Source organism: Notothenia rossii (genome assembly GCF_949606895.1).
Source record: "Notothenia rossii genome assembly, chromosome: 10".
Classification (NCBI taxonomy): domain Eukaryota; kingdom Metazoa; phylum Chordata; class Actinopteri; order Perciformes; family Nototheniidae; genus Notothenia; species Notothenia rossii.
Window position 1 is genome coordinate 14,811,391 of NC_136908.1, and position 25,835 is coordinate 14,837,225.

The following is a 25,835-nucleotide window of genomic DNA, read 5'->3' on the forward strand; positions in this document are numbered from 1 at the left end:
ACTTTATAACAACATTCCTATCATGTCAAGGAGTCAAACATGTGCAGATTGACTCGAGGATATTTTCTCCTGATATATGCATAAAACTCTTTAAATTTAAATGTAATTAAATCTATTTATACACTACAGGAGGTGTGATAGAGGTGGTATTTCCCTCCAGGGTTGTTCAACCACCCTAAAGTACATCATTATAATTATATTTCCTCCTCATTACAGGCATATAGGAAAAAAGCTTCTCAAGTAACTGCATAATAGCATTAGGGCTGCACGATTTTGGGAAAATATCTAATTGCGATTTTTCGGACAAATATTGCGATTGCGATTCGATTTGCGATATTTGTTTTTAAGCGACCCAACCGAAGTTTATTGTAAAATGCAGCCATAACTCCGGCTAGGAAGGTCACATCAACAAGCTCCCGTCTCTAGCGCCCCCGCAGCCCGAGCTACGAGTGAAAGAACTAAACTTATATGAAACTTCCGTTGGGTTGCTTTAAAGTCAAGCTTCAGTTTAAGATTCACCCTGTAATAGATGTAAAACATGTGATGGAGCATTACTAACCTGACTCAGATGGTTTGTTTGTTTCACCAAACCATCTAGGAAAGCTCCATTGGAAGCCATTTGGAAAGGGCAGGCACTTTCAAAAATACTTGGCAGGTGATTGGATCAATCTGTCTATCACCTTCTATTATGGGCAGTGGCAGCACCAGGGTATGGCTGGGGTAGGCTACAGCCATACCAAGAAAAATGATGTTAAAGTAAGTAAAATAAAGTCCGCCAACTCGTGCGGAGTAAATTGCACAGACAGCAGTTAGTAAGATTGATTTCAGTAGCCACTTGTCTGGAAATACCGAAGATTAGAAACGGGTTTGAAAACTTTTGTCACGTAGTGATCGTCTTCTCAATAGAACATCTTTGATAATGTCTTCTGGCCAATCAGAATCACGATAACGGCGTGGTGTTGTTGCAGGAAGTCCCGACGGAGAATACTTTTGCTGTAGTACATCTCTATATACATCGATACAACATTACGTGTTGATAGAAATCATCAACACGTAATGAAATAAGACCCCACGGTTTGATGATTGATAGGTGTGTGGGCTGTCTTTCATTTTGACACACAAAACAATGGGGGCTATCCACCCTTATCCACAATGTAAAGTAATTCACACAGCCTCTTCTCTCTGTGAGGAGCAGCACGTTCAGCTTTCAGAACGAAGTAACAAAAAACTAAAATGGCATTCATTTTTTTAAATATGTCGTGTAGTGATACATTTATTTATTTTTCTTCTTAAGAGAGCACCAGAATGTGTATTTTATGTTAGTATTTCAAAAAATCTCCTCGGTAAGAATCCCCCCACACCCCCCTGCAGGGGTTGGGTTTTCAGCATGTCAACTCTTTCACCTGTGGGGAAATTGCAGGACTGGCTTCAGGTCGCCCTTTTTCTTTACTACAAGACAAATGTGCCTTTTTATTTCATACAGTTCAATTTGGATTGAGACGCGTGGCGTTTCACTGTCAAGGGGGGCGATATAGCGTGTATGTAATTACATTGCAAATACTGACTTGAGCCCCACCACTGTATGGGTTAGCCCTACCATAGATTACCCAACAAAAATACTCTGGAGCCGCCACTGATTATAGGCAACTTCTGATTGGTTAACAATGGCTGGTACATGTGGAGCTCAGCACTTCTGATTGGTGTGGATGACTGACACACAGGAAGAACAAGAACAAAAATTGTAAAACAAAATCGCAGGCTTTGCGATTTGATAATCACGATTTCGATTTAAAATCGATTAATCGTCCAGCCCTAAGCAGCATTGCTGAAAATACATTTTTCTCACCTACTGGAGGTTATAAGCAGTCAAATAACTATTATATAAGATCTTTAAAGTGGCAGCATCTGTGACACTAGTGCAAGAACGGACAGAAATGAAAAAATATGATGAAAACTATGGTCGGTGTTATCCTGTCACACGCTAATGTACAGTTAATGAAATGTATGACTGTAGCTCCATCAAAAAGCTTTAAGTGTCATCTCAATTGCATTTTATCCAAGCTTAAACTGATTGTTCTATTATTACAAAAAGTGGATTATTTTTGTGTTATAATGTCAAACTTCACTTTAGTAAAAACAGTACATTTTGACTTGATACTAACAAAAATAAATACAAATAAAACTTCATACAATATTCTCCTTCACCTTGGTTATAGATGTATTTTTTCTTTGTGTGGAGCTAGTCTGAAAACACATTTTTCTAGGAGCTGAGTAAGGAAGAAAAACAGTAGATTTCTCTGGTTGTGAGCTGGCGGGCTACCGTATCATTTTCTCTGTGTACTGTAATTACAGCGCAGGCGTCCTTAGAGAGACTGTATATTGTTCTGAATGGAGTGATAAGCCCCATGTGCTTCTCCCTCCAGCTTCCCCGCTATGAGCCATTATAAATGGTCTCATAGGCCTGTCCATCAAACTATTGTTAAGGAGGCTGATTTCATTTGGACAATATGTTTTTTTTCATTTCTTAAATCTTCCTCCTCTTTTCAGAAACACACGCACATCAACAATCCTCTGTCTCCCCCTCTCCCCCCTTGTGCATTGTTTTGTCTCCGGGTAACAAAGTATGTTATTGTGTGGTGGTGAGTGTGAGTTATTCCCTTTAAAAGAAGAATTTCACAGTTAATTAAATAGTGACATCCAAATGTGTTTCCTTGCCAAAAGAGAAGAGGGAGCACCAGAGGAGTGTGTTGATAATTTAATGTGAAACCTAGGCATTGCACAAAGACCGTGTGTGTGTGTGTGTGTGTGTGTGTGTGTGTGTGTGTGTGTGTGTGTGTGTGTGTGTGTGTTTATCTGTGTCTATGTAAGTTACCGACATCGTTATCCAATTGTTAAGAAATCTTTTTTTGTCTAATTCTCAGTTCAGTTATTCCTATTAGTCCCCTTTAATTATTTATCCATAACCTTTCTTTGGCTCGGATTTTCTCTCCTTTACACTTTTAAATGTCTCTCTCTCTCTCTTGTTGGTCGTCTTTGTGATAAGTCACCAATTACTACAGTATGATGTTGAGCTCACCCCAGGGTCTATATCGATTTTTAGTCAAGACATGAGGACAGCAGGATCCTTATGTTTGCTGTAGCGGGTATTAAAATCATTACTGCCGTTATGGAGCGGCTGCACGTGAAGGCTAAGAAGTAATTATGAAGGGCAAATGTCCAGAGAGGACACACACTCACACACACTGACAGTAAGAGGGGAGAGGGAGGTCGAAACATGGGAGAGGAAGTGGGGGAAGGAAGGAGGAGTGAGAAGGAAAGGAGGGTTAGATGGATGATACGACCAACCGGCAAGTAGGAGTGCTGATAAGCAGAGAGAGAGAGATAAAGAGGGAGAGCAAAGCAATATACATCTGAACAAATAATGAGTGACACTGAGCTGTCAGTGGTGTGTGTAGAAATGAGAAGAGGCAAAGTGACGAGTGAGAAAAAAAACAACGTGTGTGCTGTGTTTATAACATCAGGGCAACAATGACGAAACCACCGCTGGAGCAGAAAGGCTGCGCGTCCTTCCCTGTCCCATTTTTATCTCTGCCAATCAGTCAGAGAGTCTAACCTCAGAGGTTATTATCAGTGTGTGGAAAGAGGGAATCAAGCAGCTAGTGTACATCTGACCTCTTCTTATTTAGAGATCTGCCTGCTATCAGGAGAGCTGCTGCCTTTCTCTTCTAAACCCCTTAATATGTGACTCCGCTCTGAAAGAAAAGGAAATTCTTGCAGTACTCTTGCGACTTTTTATAATCCTTCTAGGGCGAATAAGGTCATGATCAGAGCAATTTCTTATTTCCTAGAAACTATGAGGGCTCAGGAATTTACTAGGCAATTTAATTGGAGCTTTCGGCCTGAGAGAAAATGGCTTTTCAAAATAACTCTTTGAAAAGCTGCTTAGACCTTGTCCATAACAAGATGGCTTTATCTTAAAATGCATCTTTCTCTCTGCTTTGGCCTTTCTTCCACAATAAACTATTACTCAGTATGTATTTTTCAAACCCCAGACTAAATCATAAAGAAACACAGGGTTTGGTGTGTACAGAGGGACAGAGCTTATCTGCTTGACATAGGATGGGGCTGTTATAAAGTTATGAAGAACTTTCGGTTGGATTTAACTCACTGTGATCATTTGATACGTAAACATAGTTGATCAATCTGTGTCTGTTTGTTTGGTGACTAATTGTATAACTATGTTTCGTGTGGAGTGTCTTCGAAAAGATAAAAAGACTAAACTAAGCTTATAGGAGGGGTCACGTGGACGAGACCAGGATGGCAGCTTAGCTGGGAGGCTCCCGACAACCACACATAATTTAATACAAAATCCCTACCTACACGGCAAAATATTTTAACACAATATCAGCTTTGATATGTCAAACCCTCCTGCGACCAAGGCTTGCGATATTTTCACTCGAGGACGAAGTCGGTCGATTAAAACAGCCCCGCCAAGTCCACGGAGCGACTCAGAAGATAGCAACATGGCTAACATAGCGGACGTTTTGAGCGAGTTGAAATCACTGCAGGCGGACTTCGGAACAAAGTTGGACAACATTGACACACGTCTGACTGTCGTGGCAACCTCAATGGCAGCATTGGAGAGTAAAGTAACATAATTAAAACGGGATGTTTCTTCCAATTCAACCCGTATTAACGCATACACCACGCAGAGAAGAAGCTTGAAAAAACGGAGGCCGCACTTGACTCCGTTAACAAACGTATCGCTTACCTTGAGTCAAAGACAGACGATCTGGAGAACCGGGGCAGAAGAAACAATCTGCGGCTGTTTGGTATACGAGAAGGAGCCGAGGGCCAACAAACACTCCTCAACTTCGTTAACGACTTGCTGACACGATGGCTGGAGCTGACACCTGACAGGGCTCTCACTCTGGAGCGGGTTCATCGCACGCTAGCGTCGGGGAAACCCAACCGACACAGATCGGTCATCGTCCGCTTATATGCATTCACACCTAATAGTCCGTTTTCTGGTGCGCACCAGACGACAGTTTGTTACATTGTTTCATTTTTCAGAAGGTTCGGTTTGCGTTCACACGGCAAAATTTCAAAACGGACTATAAACTTTAAACACAAGTCATGTGCACGGAAATGCTGTTCAACCATTGGTCAGACATTAAGGGGGTAAAAACGCAAATCCCGGAAATTTCTACCGGAGCCTCCGCCATGGAGCATCGGCACTTTCGGCAGGTTGTTCTCATGCTGCTGTTAATCTGGAGATCAACAGACTCTAGAAAACAGCATAACATTATAACTAGGGATGCACCGAATATTCGGCCACCGAAAATGATCGGCCGAAAATGGTTAAAAAGGCACTTTCGGCTTTCGGCCGAAAGGGTTTTAGCACCGAAAAAATATCACCGAATGTCAGAGAACAGGGTTACGTTGATCATACTCCGCATATTTGTCCGGGTGTTTTGATTTCAAGTGGTGGAGTAATCCCGAAGTGATAAGTCTTTGCAGTTACACCCCCTCGAGAAATGTCAGCTGAACACGTTTTACAAATCGCAATCCGCGCCTCTCTCTCTGATATTTTTAAATATCTCCAAGCGGCAGACATGTTGGCTGTGAGCCAGCCGCGAGCATGGTCGCGCGCCTTGCTTGTTGCCGCGTTTTGATTACGTCATCACAACAACACGTTAGGTTACCAAGCTTATAGGTGCATTTGTTGTTGTTGAAGGCCTGGCTGTTACAGTCTTATTTACACTATTTTGTAGTAGGCCTACTGGCCTAGATGTTTATGCAGTTTTAAAGCACTGTGGCTTTGTTCAGAATGCACTTTGTTGTAGTTATCCTACAGAGAAAAGAAAATGCACTTGACTTGGAATTAATGTACTGTATGCATTCAAAAGTGCTGAATAAATGTTTTATGGACCCATAATAGTGATTATTATTTAAGTTAAGTTTTGCCATAATCATGTCTTTTTCAATAATCAGCTAGCTGAACAACATTGGTAAAAAATGTATACATTATATATATATATATATATATATATATATATATATATATATATATATATATATATATTAATCACTTTCGGCATTCGGTTTTCGGCCAACTGTTTCCTATTTTGGGTATCGGTTTCGGCCAAGAATTTCCCATTCGGTGCACCCCTAATTATAACACATATAATGAGAGACGTTCTGCAGTAAGGAGGGGCGTTTCACAGACGACAGGTGTTCTTACTTGTATGTACTGTAGCTGACGGATAATTTTTACTTTACACGAAACTGTTCAACACTTCATTCTGCTTCACTCTTTAACTAAACAACCGCGGATGTCTTGAAAGACACTTTCGCTAAAGATTTTGAAGATATCCGCGTTCTTGACACGTAAATACTACGCTTCCTATGTTTTGGTGCGGAATGCGTTCACACCAGCAATGAACCGCTCCAGAGTTCGCAAGCAAGCGTTCCGAGACCACCTATTTTACAGTTGCAAACATTTACATTGTCTTAGTTTATACACGTGTGTATATGGAGGTTTATTTTATTCCTCTCTCTCCTTCTTAAGAGAAAGAAATATAATTCTGTTCGAAAGTAGACCTATATAATAAGGATGGCATTGTGTTCATATGTCTTTTGTATGTTTCATTAGATCAGCAGATATTGTTTTAATATGTTTAGATGGTATTGTGTTATGTCCTGAAGGGATATATTACTTGACAAGTTTTAATGTGTGGTTGTTGGGCACCGATTTTTTGTTTTGTTTTGTGAGCTTGGGTCGAGTTACACTGGCCCCTTCTCATTTCTTTAACTCCCCTCCTCGACTCCCCTCCTCGACTCCTATCTTCGAGACTTAGTCCCGCCCACAGGAGATGCGAGCGGAGGGGCCGAGGAGGGGAGCCGAGGAGAGAGGAGGGGAAGCAGCAGGCGGTTAGAGAAATGAGAACTCCTCTCCTCTGAGCGGTCATTTTAAAGAGACGTCCATTAATGATGACAGGAGGCACAGCAGCCCTCTGTCTGATGGACAGATGTGTTCATGACCACTTATATATTTACTTTGAAATTCATTCACAGTGCGGTATAATGAGACAACAACAGGCTACGGATGCGCGCACGCACACACACACACACACACACACACACACACACACACACACACACACACACACACACACACACACACACACACACACACACACACACACACACACACACACACACACACACACACACACACACACACACACACACACACACACACACACACACACAATGAGAGACTGGATATATCCCCCCCCCCCCCCCCTCTGGTCGCTACAATAAGGAATTGAAATTACGGGCCAAAAGTTTTATTTATAAGTATTAAAAGTAAGCAGAGGACACCAAACCAACTGAGACCCGTCTGTCCGCCGCATCTACGCACTGTACAACACACACACGCACCTACACACTGTACCACACACACCTACAGCCCCAAAGCATATAATCAGGCTACAGCCGTTGTGTGTTTTATTATGTGAAGCACTAAATGGTCTTAGAAAAATATCGACTCTTTGTTTGTAGATATCTACTAAACTACAGCAAATAAAGAGAGTAGGCGTGTTATACTGAGTGATATATATTATACACACTGCTCTGCTTTCTGCACGGACCTCACAGCTGTTCTCACTGTAAACATCGCGTCGCAATGAGAGCAGTTAATAAATAATATCCAGGGGATGCATGCAGAGCTGTCATTGGCTGAGATAAGTCCGGCCGTGCGTCACGACTCTTTGAAACATCTCTGTTCCCGGAAATGCATCTACGAAGGAGCCGTGGAGGACCCATCAGTGTATCCTCGGTTAGATCTCCTCGACGCTCGATCCTCAGTCCTCGGAGTGCATTAAGAGAAATGAGATGTCCTTCAACATGGCGCGCTGAAATTCATTTCCGGGTCACTACCGGAGGACCGAGGAGTCGAGGAGTCGAGGAGGGGGATTTGATGAAATGAGAAAGGGCCCCTGACTGGTTGCTCCTCGCATATTGTGGATCAACGTCCCTCAATGTTTCTACACAAGGGGTGGGGTAAGCATTTCAGTTGGGGAAATGCTAGGGTTGAGGGTGTGCCTGTTCTGGGGTGTGTTCGCGTGTGTATGTGTTTTGTTTTGGGGGAGGAGGGGGGTCACTTGCACCATATTAATCATTTTGTAAAAATATTTACAGTTTAGTTGCTTTATAATGCTGAGATGAATGTCTATGGAGAGAACAAGTCAGAGCAGTAGTTTGGATATTAAAGTTACAAGCTGGAACGTCCGGGGAATCAGAAAATTGGCTAAATTGAAGCAAGTTTTAAACAGGGTAAAATATCTTAAATCTAAAATCTAAAAGCAAAAGGTGGCCAGGCCAAGTATTTTATTCTTCCCATAGTACTTATGCACGAGGTGTGGTTATCCTTGTACACAAATCGATACCATTTCAACTTATAAAAACTATCCAAGACCCACATGGAAGGTATATTATTGTCCAAGGCAATATTTTGTCACAAAAAATTAATTGTATAAGTGACTATGGCCCGAATGAAGATAACCCCTCATTCTTTGAAAGATTGTTTCTAACTGTCTGCTTTGGAGGGACTTTATATTATAGGAGGAGACTTTAATTGTGCTCTTGATCCACTCCTTGATAGATCTACACAGGTTGATATGACTCATGTGCAAACAAGGAAAACACTGCTTAGATATATGAAGGATATAAGGTGAAGTGAAGTTTGGAGGAACTTGAACCCGGATAAGAGGGAATTTTCTTGCTATTCAAGCTCATATAAAACTCATTCACGCATTGATTATTTTTTTATTTCTGTGGAACTTCTTTCCAAGGTCAAAAGTTGTGGTTACAGTAGTATTGTAATAAGTGACCACGCGACAGTGTTTATGGAGATCAATTTAGGCAGGTTTGAACGTCACGCAAGATGGAGGTTACAAGTTTATCTACTTCAAGACCCAGACTTTGTTACATTTGTGGAAAGTTGCATTGACAATTATTTTGAACTAAACACAGATGAAACTTCAGCCAGCATTAGATGGGAAGCATTTAAAGCTTATATAAGAGCATAAATGATCAGTTTTACAAATTCTAAATCTAAGCAGCATAATCAAGAATTACAAACATTAGAAAACAAAATTAAGAAAGCAGAGACTGAAATATACTGTCACAATGATCCTGTGTGTACTGTATGTGTTTGTGATGTACTTTGTTGTTCAATAAGAAAATACCAATATACATATTGTGAAAAAAAAAACTAAGCTTATAACAGTGATTTGTTTGACGTCTCACTGCTTCAGTGCTGGTTAATATGTGGCATTCAAACTGATTAAATCCTTATTTTGTAACAGAAACAAAAAACACGTAAATAAGCAGAACTAAATCCAGATTTTGGCTGTGAATAGGCGACAAAACAACGTTTTAACCAGCTGAGTTTTGGTGGAGAAAGCTGTTCCGCTTTATACCAGACGATGGCCATCATGAACAATTTAATGTTTGTCAAACAAAAGAAGAGATGAAACGGTTTTCTTACTGTCTGATGTTTAGAATGTTCTCAAATATGAGCAATAAACATATTTCTTCTTGTGCTTGCCTATTTTTTTTTTAATAGTAAAAATGCCTTTAACTATTTGTCGATTGAGATGAGTTTTTAGCGCTAAGAAAGACAACTGGCCTTTTCTTCCCAGCCTTTTAACTTAGATTTTGTCTGCAGTATTCACCTTGCGCTTGCGAGGGATGGGCTCATCGAAGAGCAGGCTGCTGCCGTCCTGATCGTCCAAGCTGGGGTCTTCAGGCCCCGCGGGGCCGTTCCCCACACCCCCCAGGCTGGGCACACGGAAAGGCTTGAAGCTGTCTGCGGAGAGCGGGGGTGAGGGTGTGGAGGGGTTGGACTGATCACTGGGGGCAGACCAGCTCCAGTAGCCCCCAGAGGAGCTGTTACTGGAGGGGGTGAAGGGGCCAGCGGAGCCGTTGTCTTTCCACGACCCACTCAGACCTTCTAAACAGAGGGGGGGGGGACAGGAAGAAAGGTAAATCCTGAGAGGAAATCAAACAGCAAATCTAAGTGCTTTATTCATATTTGTAGATGATACATTCACAGAACCTGTGGGAGATAGACTGTCAGTGATGGGAGATCAAGACATTCAATTAAGTTCAGACAGCTTTATTTGCACTTCACACAAAGAGCCTTCCAGAACTCCTGCTGTGTGCGACACTAGGAAAAAAGAAAAGTTACTTGGTTCCGCCGAGACACTTCCAAGGTCTCGATTTTCCAGATCAAAGACATTTTTCTTATGAATATCAGCAACAAAATACATTTCACTTTGTAAAGGTTGAGGCTGGGGGAAACTTTAAAGTGTGTACTTTAGTGTGTGTGAGAAAGTTAGGTGTTTGTTTAGATGGATGTTAGTCAAAGAGAATAAGAGTATATAGTTTGATAGGCTTGGTGAAGATAAGAATGCTTCTCTGATCTTTTTTCTTTTGTTATTTTTATATTAGAAAACATCTTTCAATGAGAGTTAGAAGGCAACTGAACAATCATACTGTATGTTGGATTATGGGTGAACCATGATGCTAGGCATGTTGCACAATACATGAGAACTAACTGTGTGTACCGATGTAAATGCACATTGTAGGATAACTAGCTTGTATACATTGGTGTGACATGTGTATGACTACATTAAGATAAAAGTGTACAGTTGGTATTTAAAATCCACTTTGTGCATGTATGCATGAGGTATTTAACATCTGACTGCCTGTGTGCGTGTGCGTGTGCGTGTGCGTGTGTGTGTGTGTGTGTGTGTGTGTGTGAGACTGTGATAACATGTGCATGGTGGTTGGAGGGTTGGCTGCACGGTTGAATGTTCAGTGGTTACACAGACTAACTGAGCGGTTGCATGTGATTGCAGTTAAGGGGCACTTTGGATTCCCGCCACCGTGTAGGGTGGCAGAGATACAGATTCTTTGTGCTTTTTTTGTACATTTCCACAACTCATTGATGAGAGAATCCTAAGGCACAGCAGGTGGCAGTCATTTATCCATCTAAGCGTCTACTCTACATGCATTCACATGATAACAGCTGTGGGGGAATGAGAAGTCAGCGAACGGCAAAACATGCCAATAAAAGACTTTGGCTGCGCTACTTTTTCATGGGGTCATAAAGGTCTGGTAGAAAGAAATGACACATCAAAGCCAAAGATGTATTTGAAGCTTTGAAGTTTAAAACATATTGTATTCGTCAAAACTCAAAAAGATGTCTCCCACTTATTGGGCGAGTTAACAATTGAGAAACTCACCGTTGACTTTGAAAGGCGGACTCCTGACCAGCGGGCTGGTGGAGAGACTCGTCAACACCATGGCAGCCGTCACCTTGTCCATGTCCACCTCCTCCTCCGACCGTCTGTGAACACAGGAGAAAAAGAGTTAGATATTACTGAGCATCTTCTGCCACCAACCTCAGAGTCAATTGAAGCAACTTTGTACTAATGGCGGATACATAGCAGCTATTTTTCCTTATCGCACTAATACATAATAACCATAACCTATTTTATTGTGCATGCCCAATATAAATGATGTAGCTAAAGAACACAGTGTGTGTCTTCTTTTCCCTCCAGATGTTTTCAGACAAAACCAGGCCACTCTGCTTTGCATTTTGGTGTGATGACTTTCTAGGCTGCTAATTGTATTTCAAGTTTTTTTTCTTATTTGATTTTCTTTGAGGGAGACTGACGCAATTGGCCAGACACTATTGGTAAAATCAACAGCCAACAGCTGAAATGCTGCTGTATAAAAATAACATGTTTAAACTAATCTAGACTGATGTGGGTCTTACTTTCAAACCCTAAAGCCTGTGCAATTAACACAAGCTCAGTGGCTGTGCAGTACACACAGCAGCCAACAGGCTGAAAACAGGCCATACAACAGGCTAAACACACACTGCACACATCTTTTTCTCTTGTAATTGGCAAGAGGCAAACGTGCACTAGAAGCAGGTGTCTTAATCCTCCCGCATGTATTCCTCAGAGAGAGGCAATCCCTGTGATCAAAGAGAAGTCAATAGCTTTATTACAGACAGCATATCTATGGTACATGTTCCCTATTAACATAACAAGCACTGTGTGTGTGTGTGTGTGTGTGTGTGTGTGTGTGTGTGTGTGTGTGTGTGTGTGTGTGTCGGTGTGTGTGTTTCCTGAGTAAGTAAGACTTTGATAGTGTGTAAAGCCAAATGATCAAAGTCAGTATGTAAAATTGTTACAATGATGAAATCTCCTGCTGCCTTGGAAAAACATGACATCAGCCATCATTTAGTTTCCATCAGTACTTGTGTCTGTACCAGGGCACACTGTTCATATTCATGCATTTTCTCTGCCATCTGATCTCAGTTTCATGCACAGGCGAGCAAAAAGAAATCCAGCCCAAATGATAATTCAATCCTTAGAGTTCAGTACAAAATCTACATTAGATAATGTTCCACTTACATGTGGGCTATTCATCAGTGTAGATTGTTTTGGTGTTATGCCAATGCCAACTGTGGTAAATATCGTCTAGCTTGTCTATATAATTGCATACAGTAACATGGATATTGGCTTGTGGTGCAACTCACATTTAAACAATCTAGACGGATACATATCACTACAGGTAAGAGGAAACATCTGGATTTTCTTTTTAAAGTAAATTTTCCCTTTCAAAGTAACTAAATTAAAAGTAATACAATTATATAAAAACTAGGAAAGTGGCCAGAAAAGTAACCACAGTGATGAGGACCACAGGGTTTGTCACAATAGGGCTTCAGTTGTGATGCAGTAAAAACAAGTACATGCTAAAACATGCAAAAGGCCTCAGAGTCATGTTCAGTTGAATTTCTGGTAAACCATCCCACTGTAAAGCATGAAAGACATGTAATGACTTTCACTTGGTCAACAATCCACACCCTTACAGGATGTAACCAAAGCATACAATACGACCAAAGGCTACATGAGAGGCTTTACAACAACAACAACAGTGTTAAACGTGGTGAGAGGCCCCGTCTAAGCCCGGAAGTGACTCCCCATGTTTATTTTTAGAACGGCTTTAAAGGCACAGATGCTCCCCGTCCAAGATGACCGGGGTTACATAGCAACTTCCAGGTTAAAGACACCTGTGAATAAATGTGTAGGAAAATGATGAATACACTAGATTTTCAAAAAAATATACAGAAATATACACTACAGTGACATCTGGCGTTGTTTTTGTAAGAAATGTTCACTTCTGCATAAAAAAGCCTCGGCACGTGACCTCCCGCGCGTGACGTAACACGGGGGACACAAGGGGGAGAGCGGACGGTGTAACGTATTAATAAACATGGAACCCAATGCTAGTTTCGACACAGAAGAAGTTGAGCATGAATATTCGAATGCATATGACGGACCACAACCTTATAATTATGAGCCTGCTAGGCGTACAAGAGACCAGGAGCAGCCAAGGATTAGAAGAAATAACGGCCATCGGAGAGAAATGGAGCTGTGGTGTGAGGAGAACCAGTGGAGAACTGGGCAGCTATCTTGGCGAGTGACCGGCGTTAGCTACAGAATGTTAGCTAACGTCACATCACAACATTGTGAAGTTAGCTATCATATATCAGGCTATAACTAACGTAGCATTGATAATATTGTAACGTTACTGGCAGGACTGTTGATACTTATCCATAACAGAAACTAATGCGCAAGTATCTCGCGTTACCTAATGCAACTCCACACTACGGTGCTGTGTACCGGAGGAGAGACGAGAGATACGGCTGATACTTGACGATCTGGCGGAGAAAGGTTGTGGAGCCTCCGTTGATATGCCGTTGTAAATGGCTTGATGGAAAGCAGGTGTGTAGTCGGGGAGGGTGCACAGCTGATTGCAGCAGGTGAGTGGAGGTTGAGCCGGGAGCCAGGAGTGACAGCCACCACGCACACACAAACAACACAGACAGGGGGAAACAAACAAACACAAAGGAGACGGCTGGAGCAGTACAGCCACCACAGCGTTACCTAATGCAACTCCACACTACGTCTTACAGTGCCGTGTACCGGAGGGGGGAGAGAGAGAGAGAGAGCAGCGAAGGGGGGGAGAGAGAAGTAAAACGGTTTCCTGATAAAGCTGTGGAGAGCATGTGCTGCAGGGAGGTGGATGCACAACGCACCCAGGAACGAACGCTAGCTCCGGTGTTACAGTATAAGTTGAGTCATGACAACTGGCGACATTCTATTATTTTCGTCATAGGAATCCGGGGCGTGTACATTGAGGACCCATTGTTGACTTACCAGGAAAGAAACATCGTTTGTCGTTTACGTTCATCTTTTGCTATATCTGCCTTCCTAAGATCACTTTGCTGCACATTCAGTACTCGTATGTGAGGTTGTGGGTGAGAGTCCGATATCGTGACGCTTACAGGGAGGTATCGAACATTACAAAGTAGGTGACTGTGTGGATGCCTCTTCAAAACATTGCAAACTTCAATAAATCATTTAAATTATATATTTGTGTCCGACTTTCATTTGTTCATCGTTCTTAATGTGATGTATAGTAGCTTTGATAGCTGTCAATACCTTCAGACAGCCTAAAAGTAAAACACAAGTTGTTTATTCACAGCCCGAACGCTCATCGAGATGACTGGATCAGTCATGACAACTTGTGATCAGCTCCGATTAAATTGTGATATCAATTCTGTAGCTAACCTCCAGGGAGCACGTTTATTTTATGAAATAAACGTTAAACGTATAGGCTTAAAGGCATAATAGAACTACCGTATTATATGTATTCAACTTGTGCCCCGCTGGACTTACTTTTCTGTGGTTTACCGTTACTGTGACATATCAGTATAGCCACGGAAGATAGTTTGTGTGTTTAATTCCCATGCATCAAGGTTATTTTCATGTATGTAATTGTTTTTCCTGCACAGTGTAGAGTCTTGTTGTGATGAGAGGGATACAGGTATTTCATAAAATAAACGTGCTCCCTGGAGGTTAGCTACAGAATTGATATCACAATTTAATCGGAGCTGATCACAAGTTGTCATGACTGATCCAGTCATCTCGATGAGCGTTCGGGCTGTGAATAAACAACTTGTGTTTTACTTTTAGGCTGTCTGAAGGTATGGACAGCTATCAAAGCTACTATACATCACATTAAGAACGATGAACAAATGAAAGTCGGACACAAATATATAATTTAAATGATTTATTGAAGTTTGCAATGTTTTGAACAGGCATCCACACAGTCACCTACTTTGTAATGTTCGATACCTCCCTGTAAGCGTCACGATATCGGACTCTCACCCACAACCTCACATACGAGTACTGAATGTGCAGCAAAGTGATCTTAGGAAGGCAGATATAGCAAAAAATGAACGTAAACGACAAACGATGTTTCTTTCCTGGTAAGTCAACAATGGGTCCTCAATGTACACGCCCCGGATTCCTATGACGAAAATAATAGAATGTCGCCAGTTGTCATGACTCAACTTATACTGTAACACCGGTCCTTTTTACTGTGGACTCGATGTCCTGACAGGCTGGTATTTGTGCAACCTGCACAAACTCAATACTGCACCATGATTACAAATGGTGAAATACAATGTAAAACTACCGAAAAATACCAGCTCAATAAAACACAACCGCTCAACTCAACGCAACTACTAACTATACCCGCAGAGAGCGGAGATGTTTCCCCTTTGTTATGTAATATGACGGCGTTTGACGTATGACCTTAAAAAAAAAGCAGTTTTTAAGAGCAGAGCTCAAAATTGCTCCTTTCCCTCTGAATTCCTGCCCTTATGTCTCGTAAAACATATCAAATCCTGCATTCACTTTTTTTTAATTGTAATTTTCAAGCAAGTTTAAGCATAAATGTAAAAGAAAAAAACCCTGCAAGATGCTCTTTAAGCAAATCTGAGGGGAGAGAAAGAAAATCCCGAAATCCACATGTGACATTAAAATAACACAGATGTGTTTAAGATGGCTTGGAGGACTCAAAGCTGACAAGCGTTATTACACAAACCAGTGACTAATGAGGCATTTCTGACTCTAAGAGGACACATGATTATGTTTACTGTGGAGATGACTAACTGAAAAGTTACTGCAGTATTTTTTATGAAACAGGTTTTGTCTAAAACTAACTGAATTTAGCCATGCTCCTATGAGAAACCTCCCTTTAAAAAAAGTCTCTGCAGAATAAAGCAAACGGACGGATTTTGTTGGTCTTAAGAAATCTTTTTGAACATATGTTTTTTTTTTCTCTCTAACTACTCCTTGGCACAAGTTGACACCCCTTTTAGATGTTGATACATACTTACTTGTTATTTTCAATACAAATTATTTGTTCTTATTGTGAAAAATGTTCATTGTTTGTTTTTTAAGGCTCGGACAAACAGCCAGTCACCTTTAATTAAATGGAGACTGTTTGTTAGAGGAGACAATATTTATTACAAATGGGTTCATCTGTGGTCTTGACATTTGAAGTAACCCAGTTACTGTGCAGCTCAATGGAGCAGTTAGTTGTGTTGCCTCAGAGGAGCACTGTAACTCTGCAGTTAAAGTTAAGGACAGACTCAAAGTTAGCATTAATTAGACCCTCCAGAAAAACGTGATTCTGCGATCGCAGAATTTACCGCATAATCAGCAAAATGGCGCAGATTTAAAAAAAAGCCGCATATTTATCAAAAGGCCGCATAATCCCCGCATTTTTCCACACAAAGTTGAGAAGAAAAAAAAGTTAACTCGTCTTAACGTGACGTCATCAGCTCGCGCATCACAGAATGTAAACAACACTGTATAGAGCTCATTTACCAACGAACATTTCTACTAAAGACCGGGCAAAAAGTGGGGGGAAACTATTCTGCACCCCGTGCAACTGTGTGTTGCAGCATAAGAGAAAATCGACGGTGGTGACCCACTTTGATTCATTCAAACATTCGAAAATGCTTTCTGCTGCTGCGGACAAGAAAGCCATTCAACTCACGTTCACCGAGGGATCAACCTCCAAAACCCTTTCGAGGGCTACAAGAAACGAAGTGAGTAGCCTACAAGATTGAAGCTGGTCAGATAAAGAACGAGTAAATGAAAACAGAATGAGGCAGAGAAGTGTGGGTGTGTGTGTGAGATTAAAATAGCCCAATTGCTTTTACAATAAATAAACATTGAATGTGTTTAATTGAATAGTAAAGGGGTTTAACGTTAGTGGCAGGTTGTGTGTGAGAGAGAATAAATAAGACAGCCCAATATTTTTAAAAATTGTTATTCTTTTCCCCCGCATATTTAGCATATTTCGCAACTTTCCGCATATTTCCTAACTTCCCGCAATTTCACCGCATAAAATCACATAAAACCCCGCATGTTTAATCGCATAATGAAGGATTTTTGCCCGCGTTTTTCTGGAGGGTCTAATTAATCAATAATTTCCTTGTGAATACATTTTAACATTAATGTGAGAGCTATTAAAAGTGTATTAACTTAGGAGGGAGAGGAGTGTTTTCCCGATGGTTTTGAGAGTGCTAGCTAACAAAGAAAGAGCCCCCGCCTCCATTAGCTGATGTGTAATTTATTACCCTTTCCACTGTTGAATATGATCTCATTAGTCTCTAGATAAATCATGAAACGAAGCTGAACACAAAACTGCCACTTTCACACATAACCCCCCACCCAACTTTGCCGTAAAAACCACTTCCTGGTCACCTTGGGAGGCTGTCATGTGACTTTAGATATTATCTCCATGGCAACAGTGACTGACAATAATTACTGAGTGCTTTGTCTGTCTGGAAATATGAAATAGTAAATCTTAGAAAAACACATTAGGAGGAATAGCAATTAAGATGTGATGTATAGAGTGGGAAGGGGTATTCCCCCAAATCCCATTTCACATTAGTGGTCTTCTTATCAAAGTTAGTTTGGGCCAAGTGCTTATTAGAGCTAATTACCACACGACAAGAGTGTGTGTGTGTGTGTGTTAGAGAGACGCATGATAAGAGGCATGATACACGCGACACAGGGGACGTAGGGACAGCTAATGGATGGGTAAGTGAATTCTGATAAATGAGTTTCATATGTTAGCTTGTTTGTGTGTCGCTGTATGTGACACAGCGTGTGTGTGTTTTGATATTCTTACTTCACTAACTAGCAATAAAACATCTTCCAATATCGGACCCCTGCGGCTTTGTAAATGCAACATGATCGTGTTTGTTTAGCTCCATCAGAAGAAAGCCAGAGAGCAAGCGAAGAGCTTGTTTGCTAATACACATTACATGAAACAGATCCATATCGTTTTATCTTGCTGCTGCTGGCTATTCATAAATGGATCATTAGTTCATCTTCAAAGGCCAAACTTAATATTATTGTAGATGCTGTTAATGGTTGTGCTGTGGAGTATTCTCATTTTAAAATTGAAACCTAAAAAGGCCAATGACTTTTCTTCTTTATTTATCATATATGTTGTTCAAGCATCAACAATTTACACCTGACATTCACAGAGCATTTCAACTTGTTCAATACATACAGCAATAATGCACCATCCACACTTTTATGGAGACACACATGGTGCTATGGACATTTGGAAAATAGGGTTTTCAATTAAAAACGTTACTACAAATATTAAAAGGTAATTATAGCTGCAATTGATGTATAACTTTCCCTGTTGATTAATCAGCCTATTATTTCTCCTTTAATTTGACTTAGATACGAAATGCAAGCAAAGGTGGAACTGAGCAGGTAAACATGGGCTTTTCTCAATTACTGTAACTATGTGGAAGCTACTATTTAGTACCTTTAGTGATAAAATCATGAACACATTTTGAACACAGCAAAATACATAAACTACAGGAGTTAAGATTAGATGGATGAGTAGGGATTCATTCATGTGGGGGAATATGAAGATACAAGTAAAACAACAGCTCCCTCTTCAGGGGTTCTGATGAGCTTAGTGGGAGATATGGATGTTAGCCAACCTGCCAACGTGTGTGTGTGTGTGTGTGTGTGTGTGTGTGTGTGTGTGTGTGTGTGTGTGTGTGTGTGTGTGTGTGTGTGTGTGTGTGTGTGTGTGTGTGTGTGTGTGTGTGTGTGTGTGTGTGTGTGTGTGTGTGTGTGTGTGTGTGTGTGTGTGTGTGTGTGTGTGTGTGTGTGTGTGTGTGTGTGTGTGTGTGTGTGTGTGTGTGTGTGTGTGTGTTGGGGGGGCATATGTGCTCCTTTTTCTTTTAGGTACCACAAGTGAATTTAACAAAAAAAAGAGCCTGCATGGGATCGAGAAAGACAGAAGGACGGCAGGGTGTGTGTGTGTGATTGTCTGTGTGTGTGTGATTGTCTGTGTGTGTGTCGGTGTGTGTGTGTATGTGGTAAAGTCTTCACCACCATTATAGGGGACAAGCAGGTTCCAGTTTCAAACTAAACACTGGGCAGGCAGTGAGACAATAACAGGGGTTCAAGTTACTGTGGCCATGTTGGTTTGACTGGTAGATGTGAGCCAATGAAATGTTGTACCGTTTCTTTATTTTTCATCACATTTTAACTTCAGTTTAAAAAAAAAGAAACAAGGTGAAATGATAACTTCTTTAAAAAAAGAAAATGGAAACCTCTTTCTTTACAAACGGCTTTTCTGGATGGTAAATACATACATAACTTCTGTCTCTGTTTCTAAGACCTGAGAGGCACCAACTCATATCCTTACCCAGGAATACAACACCCACAAGTCCCACATTGACTATTTCCAAATATAAATGCTTAAAAAAAGAATTTAAAGATTCCCTAGACTACAGTGAAGTGAAACCACAGCACATATCTTGCCAGTACAATAACTTAAAACTACTTTTCCTGGAACCGGCTTTCATCATACCTCCACTTAAAGCAAATGAGCGAAAACTCCTGTTCCATTCTTGACAAGATTAGATACAACACAGTTGATGATTCACATGGAGCCAGAAACAATGCAATAAACTCTTTTCATTGTGTACTCTGTCCAACTAAATCCTGCTCCAAACTTAATGGGCCAGGATTACACACGAGGTGAGTGAACAAATGAAATTGCACATTCATCAACTCCAGTCTCAAACTGCCACATGTAATGGTTTGGGTGTATTTCTGCCAATACTATGTCCCAAGAAAACGTCCTTTAATGCATCTTATACTGACTTTGTGATTATGTATTATTGCTGCATTATATTCTAACGCCTCAAAACTCCTTCGTCAATATACATGCCTAGCTGTTTTAGCACTGTTACGTTTTGATGTTCATTTTTTTGTATTTATCTTTTGTGTCTTGATGTACTGAACTAGTCCCCTGAGGCTGTGCTATCGCTGCATCTCTGAATCACATAAGTTCTTAACAAACACGTTTTAAGATGAATACAAAATACAAAGTTGTTGTCTCTTTAAAGGCAAAGCTGCACCCCATACTGTAAGCGTACATCAGCAGCTTTAAAAAGCAGCCATTTTGATCTGTTTGCTCCTTGAACTTTTGCACTCTGCCTCTGTGCAGCACCATACAAAACAACTGTATCGGATGTCCTGATAGCCCCTGGGATTTAAGATGTTCATTTTCAGGCTTTTTTCTGCAGAACTCGTTCTCATAAAGCCAAAAAGTCCACACAAAAAACAGCACAGATTTGGAAATGAACAATGTGACAGAAATGAAACAATACTGTCACAACCCTGAGATAGTGCTCAAAAGATAAATGCTCATAGCTCTAAAGATAGGAGTAATAGGTGTAATGATGGAGACTCATTTAAAATGCAAAGCGTGATGATGAGGGAGATGGAAGAAAGAAGAGGAGTAGAATATTGGTACACACACACACACACACACACACACACACACACACACACACACACACACACACACACACACACACACACACACACACACACACACACACACACACACACACACACACACACACACACACACACACACACACACACACACACACCTCCCTTGCAGCTATAGTAAGTCACCCAAAACGTTTGAATGAAGGCAGCAGAAAGGTGTGGTGCAGGAATTTCCCTGAGACAGAGTCCAGCGCTGCACCCCCCTCTCTCCCACACTCTATCTGTACTCAGTGCTCACGCTCCTCTTCCTCCCTTCAGGCCTGCTGGACTGACTTTAAACTCTCTCTGCCTCTCTCCCCCTTGCTCACTTTGCCTCCCACACTTTGAGCTTCTTCCACTTGTGTTGCTGCAGAATCACACTGTGAGCAAAGTGAGCATGAAAGACAGAAAAAGGGAGTGGTGTGTGTGTGTGTGTGTGTGTGTGTGTGTGTGTGTGTGTGTGTGTGTGTGTGTGTGTGTGTGTGTGTGTGTGTGTGTGTGTGTGTGTGTGTTGGCCTGTCTCTTTGATGCTGAGTGGAGCAGGGAGGACTACTCATTTATTACAGCCACTGGACTATGATGCCTACTTCCTCCTCAATAAGCCACTATAAATCAGAAATTTCCTCCTGTATCATGTGCTTATCTGATCTATTCCTCACACACACACACACACACACACACACACACACACACACACACACACACACACACACACACACACACACACACACACACACACACACACACACACACACACACACACACACACACACACACACACACACACACACACACACACACACACACACACACACACACACACACACACACACACACACACACACACACACACACACACACACACACACACACACACACACACACACACACACACACACAGCGAACATGCATGAAGGGCACAGCTTTCGATTGGCAGATGTGCGATAGGGGACACAGGAATATTCTTTGACATGCTTGTCTGCATCACTCGGGCTCTAGAGATGTTACAGATAATAGCCCCTTTGTTGGAAAACACACATGGTAAAAAAACAGCCTTTCTATAAAACTGCAGAAATACACAAAAGGCATATTATAGTGTTGTCTTTTTAATTTCCTGTGGATTGTGAATGTGTGAAGTCGAGGCCTACAGTACACCTATGACTGATTGAGAGTGTATGTGAGGTTTGCAGGTGCTGATGACAGCCTCAGGCATTGTGTTTGAATCATTGTAAAGTCAGGCACATGGGTTATAAGAAAGATACCTTTTATGGTAATATTAGGAGATTATTAATATATACATTTAAAATGAATAATCTTGCTTTGGTGCGCTGGTGCCAATAGCCAAATCCTTATTTCCAAACTAAGGAAAAATGGCTGCTGTTAGTATAAACTGGCACTGTATACAGTAGCATGATACACTGCTGGGAATTGCAGTGCCTTTATCCACAATGAGTATCTCAACTCTTTATAAAATGTTAAAAAGTGTTGTACATATACATGTACTTTTCTTCTAGCGACACCAAGAGGATGCTATAAGCTTAACTAAGATGGTGAACATGGTAAACCTTATACCTGTCAAACAGCAGCTAGCATGAGGGTCAAAGCACCACTTTGAACAGGGCTGAACAATTTGGAAAATCTAACTGATGACATTTTACAGTACATGTCATTGCAATTTTCTTTAGTGAAGTGAAGGCAATGAAGACATCATCATTAGTGGTTGCTAAATCTTAAACCTGCAAGATCAAAGGCCTAAACAGGACTGCGTTCAAGAAATTGCTTTGTACAGTTATATTAAATATGAATCAAACATAGAGAACAGAGACTATTGTGCCGACATTATAAGAAACAAGGCATTGGAAAAATGTTCTTATTGAAGTAACAAGAGGCCAAGGTTTTTTGTTTTCATTTTAGGGTCCAACGAATATCCAATAGTTACAATTATTTCCCATCTTGTTACTGTTCTGTAAAAAACAAGTCAACATGTGAACCACCCACCCTCCAATTTTAAAAGCCAAGAACATCCTGTGCATGATCCACTTTTGTCAGCAGTACAGAGGTCATGTATAAGGTAGGTCATATAGTATAGAATAGAGAAGATGATGAAGACAACAATAATTGCTGAGCACACAACTGTGTCTAATCATCGGCATTTGCTCCAAGCTAATTAGCCGATTATGCATTAGCATGTTTAGCTGTCTGTCTACAAACACGCACAGTCACAAACACAGCTATTTACAGACACATATTTAAGCTTGAGTAATTGACAGTACATGCCGATGAAAACAGATACTCAGTGTCCTAGCTAGTACCCTTTTTTAGGGCGACAAACAGACTCAGACAGGCGCACCATTCTTAGTGAACGCCCTCTGGAAAGAGAAAAACAGGGCGTGGCGTACATTTGCCGGGCATGGAGCCAGAGACCCTATGTGTGGCGCATGTGTGTTTTACTTCTTCATGTGTCTGCAGACAGACAGACACAGCTGTACAGTCGACACACTGAATAGTTTGCACATCAACAGCGTGGTAGTATCTGCACATATACCCACGTTTCACCCAGCCTTTGTCCTGACCTGAATCTAATGAGTGGAGGAGATACGCTTTAAATGGATGAATGAGTTAACTCTGACCTTCTGACACACACACTCTCTCTCACTTACCATTTGCTCAGCTCTCATTCATCTACCATGTGTGTTTTTCAGACTCTCTTTCTTTCTTTCTTACAGTAACGTAGATCTCTCACACACACACACACACACACACACACACACACACACACACACACACACACACACACACACACACACACACACACACACACACACACACACACACACACACACACACACACACACACACACACACACACACACACACACACACACACACACACACACACACACACACACACACACACACACACACACACACACACACACACACACACACACACACACACACACACACACCCCCTCCCTTGCAGCTATAGTAAGTCACCCAAAACGTTCTAATGAAGGCAGCAGAAAGGTGTGGTGCAGGAATTTCACCACATTGGAAATTGGCTCATACATGTAAACAGAGACACATCCACAGGGGAGAAACAAATACTTCCACTTAGATGAACAATTAGCTAAACAAATGCCCATTTAAATGTGTTTGAAAAAGCCTGTAGGTTAAGTTCCCTCCCCCATTTTTGATTGAAATGTAATGTGTTTACCCCCATATGAACCATAACATCTGTGAACTGCTCTAAAATACTCACAGGCAAAGTCACCAAGTCCTTGGGGATACGATGCTATTTGTTCAAACTAAACGTCCTTAGGGTGCTCTGCGTATACATGTATGTTGTGGATCGCAAAACCTTTTATAAGGGAAGATACACAAGAATCTTTATGACTTTCTCTTCAGAAAAGAAATACTAAAAATCACTGAGGGGCTGTTTGAAAGATTTGACTCCTAGCTTGCCAACCTCTACAAAATGTCAATATTGCATCAGTTTCTACCTTTTCTCTCGCTGTTCTAATAACAAAACCATAACAAGAGGGAATCAACACTGATTTGTTTATGACACTGAGTCCAGCTTCAGGATGAATGTATAACCTTTGAAGTTGATCATTAACAGGTCCTGACAAATGTGAGCCAGACTGCGTAGTGACATGTCTATTGTTTGGATGCAAGGCGGGTTAATTGTATGAGAGATCATGTATGTGTTTATATAGAGAGATAGCTGCAGGCTGAGGAAGCAGGTCTTCACTGAGTGTATGGGGGTGTGTGTCAGGTTGATGTACATAAGCCCTGATTCCTTCTCATTTTACACTCATGCAGACAGTTAACCCCTAGAGCGACAGAGATGAAGGGAAATGATCATCCGCTCTCTCCACTGCACTTTACCTTTTAATGTGGCTCTTGATTGACACACACATGCATGCTTCAGCGGTGTGGCCTAGTTTTGCACTATAGGTCGGGGGTCCTACAGTATATACGGTCTACCCTTTGGGCTTGGGGATGAACACACACACACACACACACACACACACACACACACACTTGGTGGTTATGCCCTAGATTGGTGCTATAGGTTGGAGGTGCCGTTTATGTACCAGCCTCAGGGCCCCACACACACACACACACACACACACACACACACACACACACACACACACACACACACACACACACACACACACACACACACACACACACACACACACACACACACACACACACACACACACACACACACACACACACACACACACACACACACACACACACACACACACACACACACACACACACACACACACACACACACACACACACACACACACACACACACACACACACACACAGTGAGTGAACAAATGAAATTGCACATTCATCAACTCCAGTCTCAAACTGCCACATGTAATGGTTTGGGTGTATTTCTGCCAATACTATGTCCCAAGAAAACGTCCTTTAATGCATCTTATACTGACTTTGTGAGTATGTATTATTGCTGCATTATATTCTAACGCCTCACAACTCCTTCGTCAATATACATGCCTGGCTGTTATAGCACTGTTACGTTTTGATGTTCATTTTTTTGTATTTATCTTTTGTGTCTTGATGTACTGAACTAGTCCCCTGAGGCTGTGCTATCGCTGCATCTCTGAATCACATAAGTTCTTAACAAACATGTTTTAAGATGAATACAAAATACAAAGTTGTTGTCTCTTTAAAGGCAAAGCTGCACCCCATACTGTAAGCGTACATCAGCAGCTTTAAAAAGCAGCCATTTTGATCTGTTTGCTCCTTGAACTTTTGCACTCTGCCTCTGTGCAGCACCATACAAAACAACTGTATCGGATGTCCTGATAGCCCCTGGGATTTAAGATGTTCATTTTCAGGCTTTTTTCTGCAGAACTCGTTCTCATAAAGCCAAAAAGTCCACACAAAAAACAGCACATATTTGGAAATGAACAATGTGACAAAAATGAAACAATACTGTCACAACCCTGA

The 25,835-nt window shown here is 41.3% G+C and overlaps 1 protein-coding gene across 1 annotated transcript in view; it reads right to left on the minus strand.

Moving 5' to 3' along the window:
• Window positions 1–25,835, minus strand: part of znf704 (zinc finger protein 704) — a 53,514-nt gene that overhangs the window by 4,213 nt on the left and 23,466 nt on the right. Inside the window, exons 3-4 of the mRNA XM_079654653.1 lie at window positions 11,319–11,422; window positions 9,724–10,021 (exon numbers count right to left, since the gene is read on the minus strand). Coding sequence (XP_079510779.1) covers window positions 9,724–10,021; window positions 11,319–11,422 — 402 coding nt within the window. The remainder of the gene's footprint in view (window positions 1–9,723; window positions 10,022–11,318; window positions 11,423–25,835) is intronic.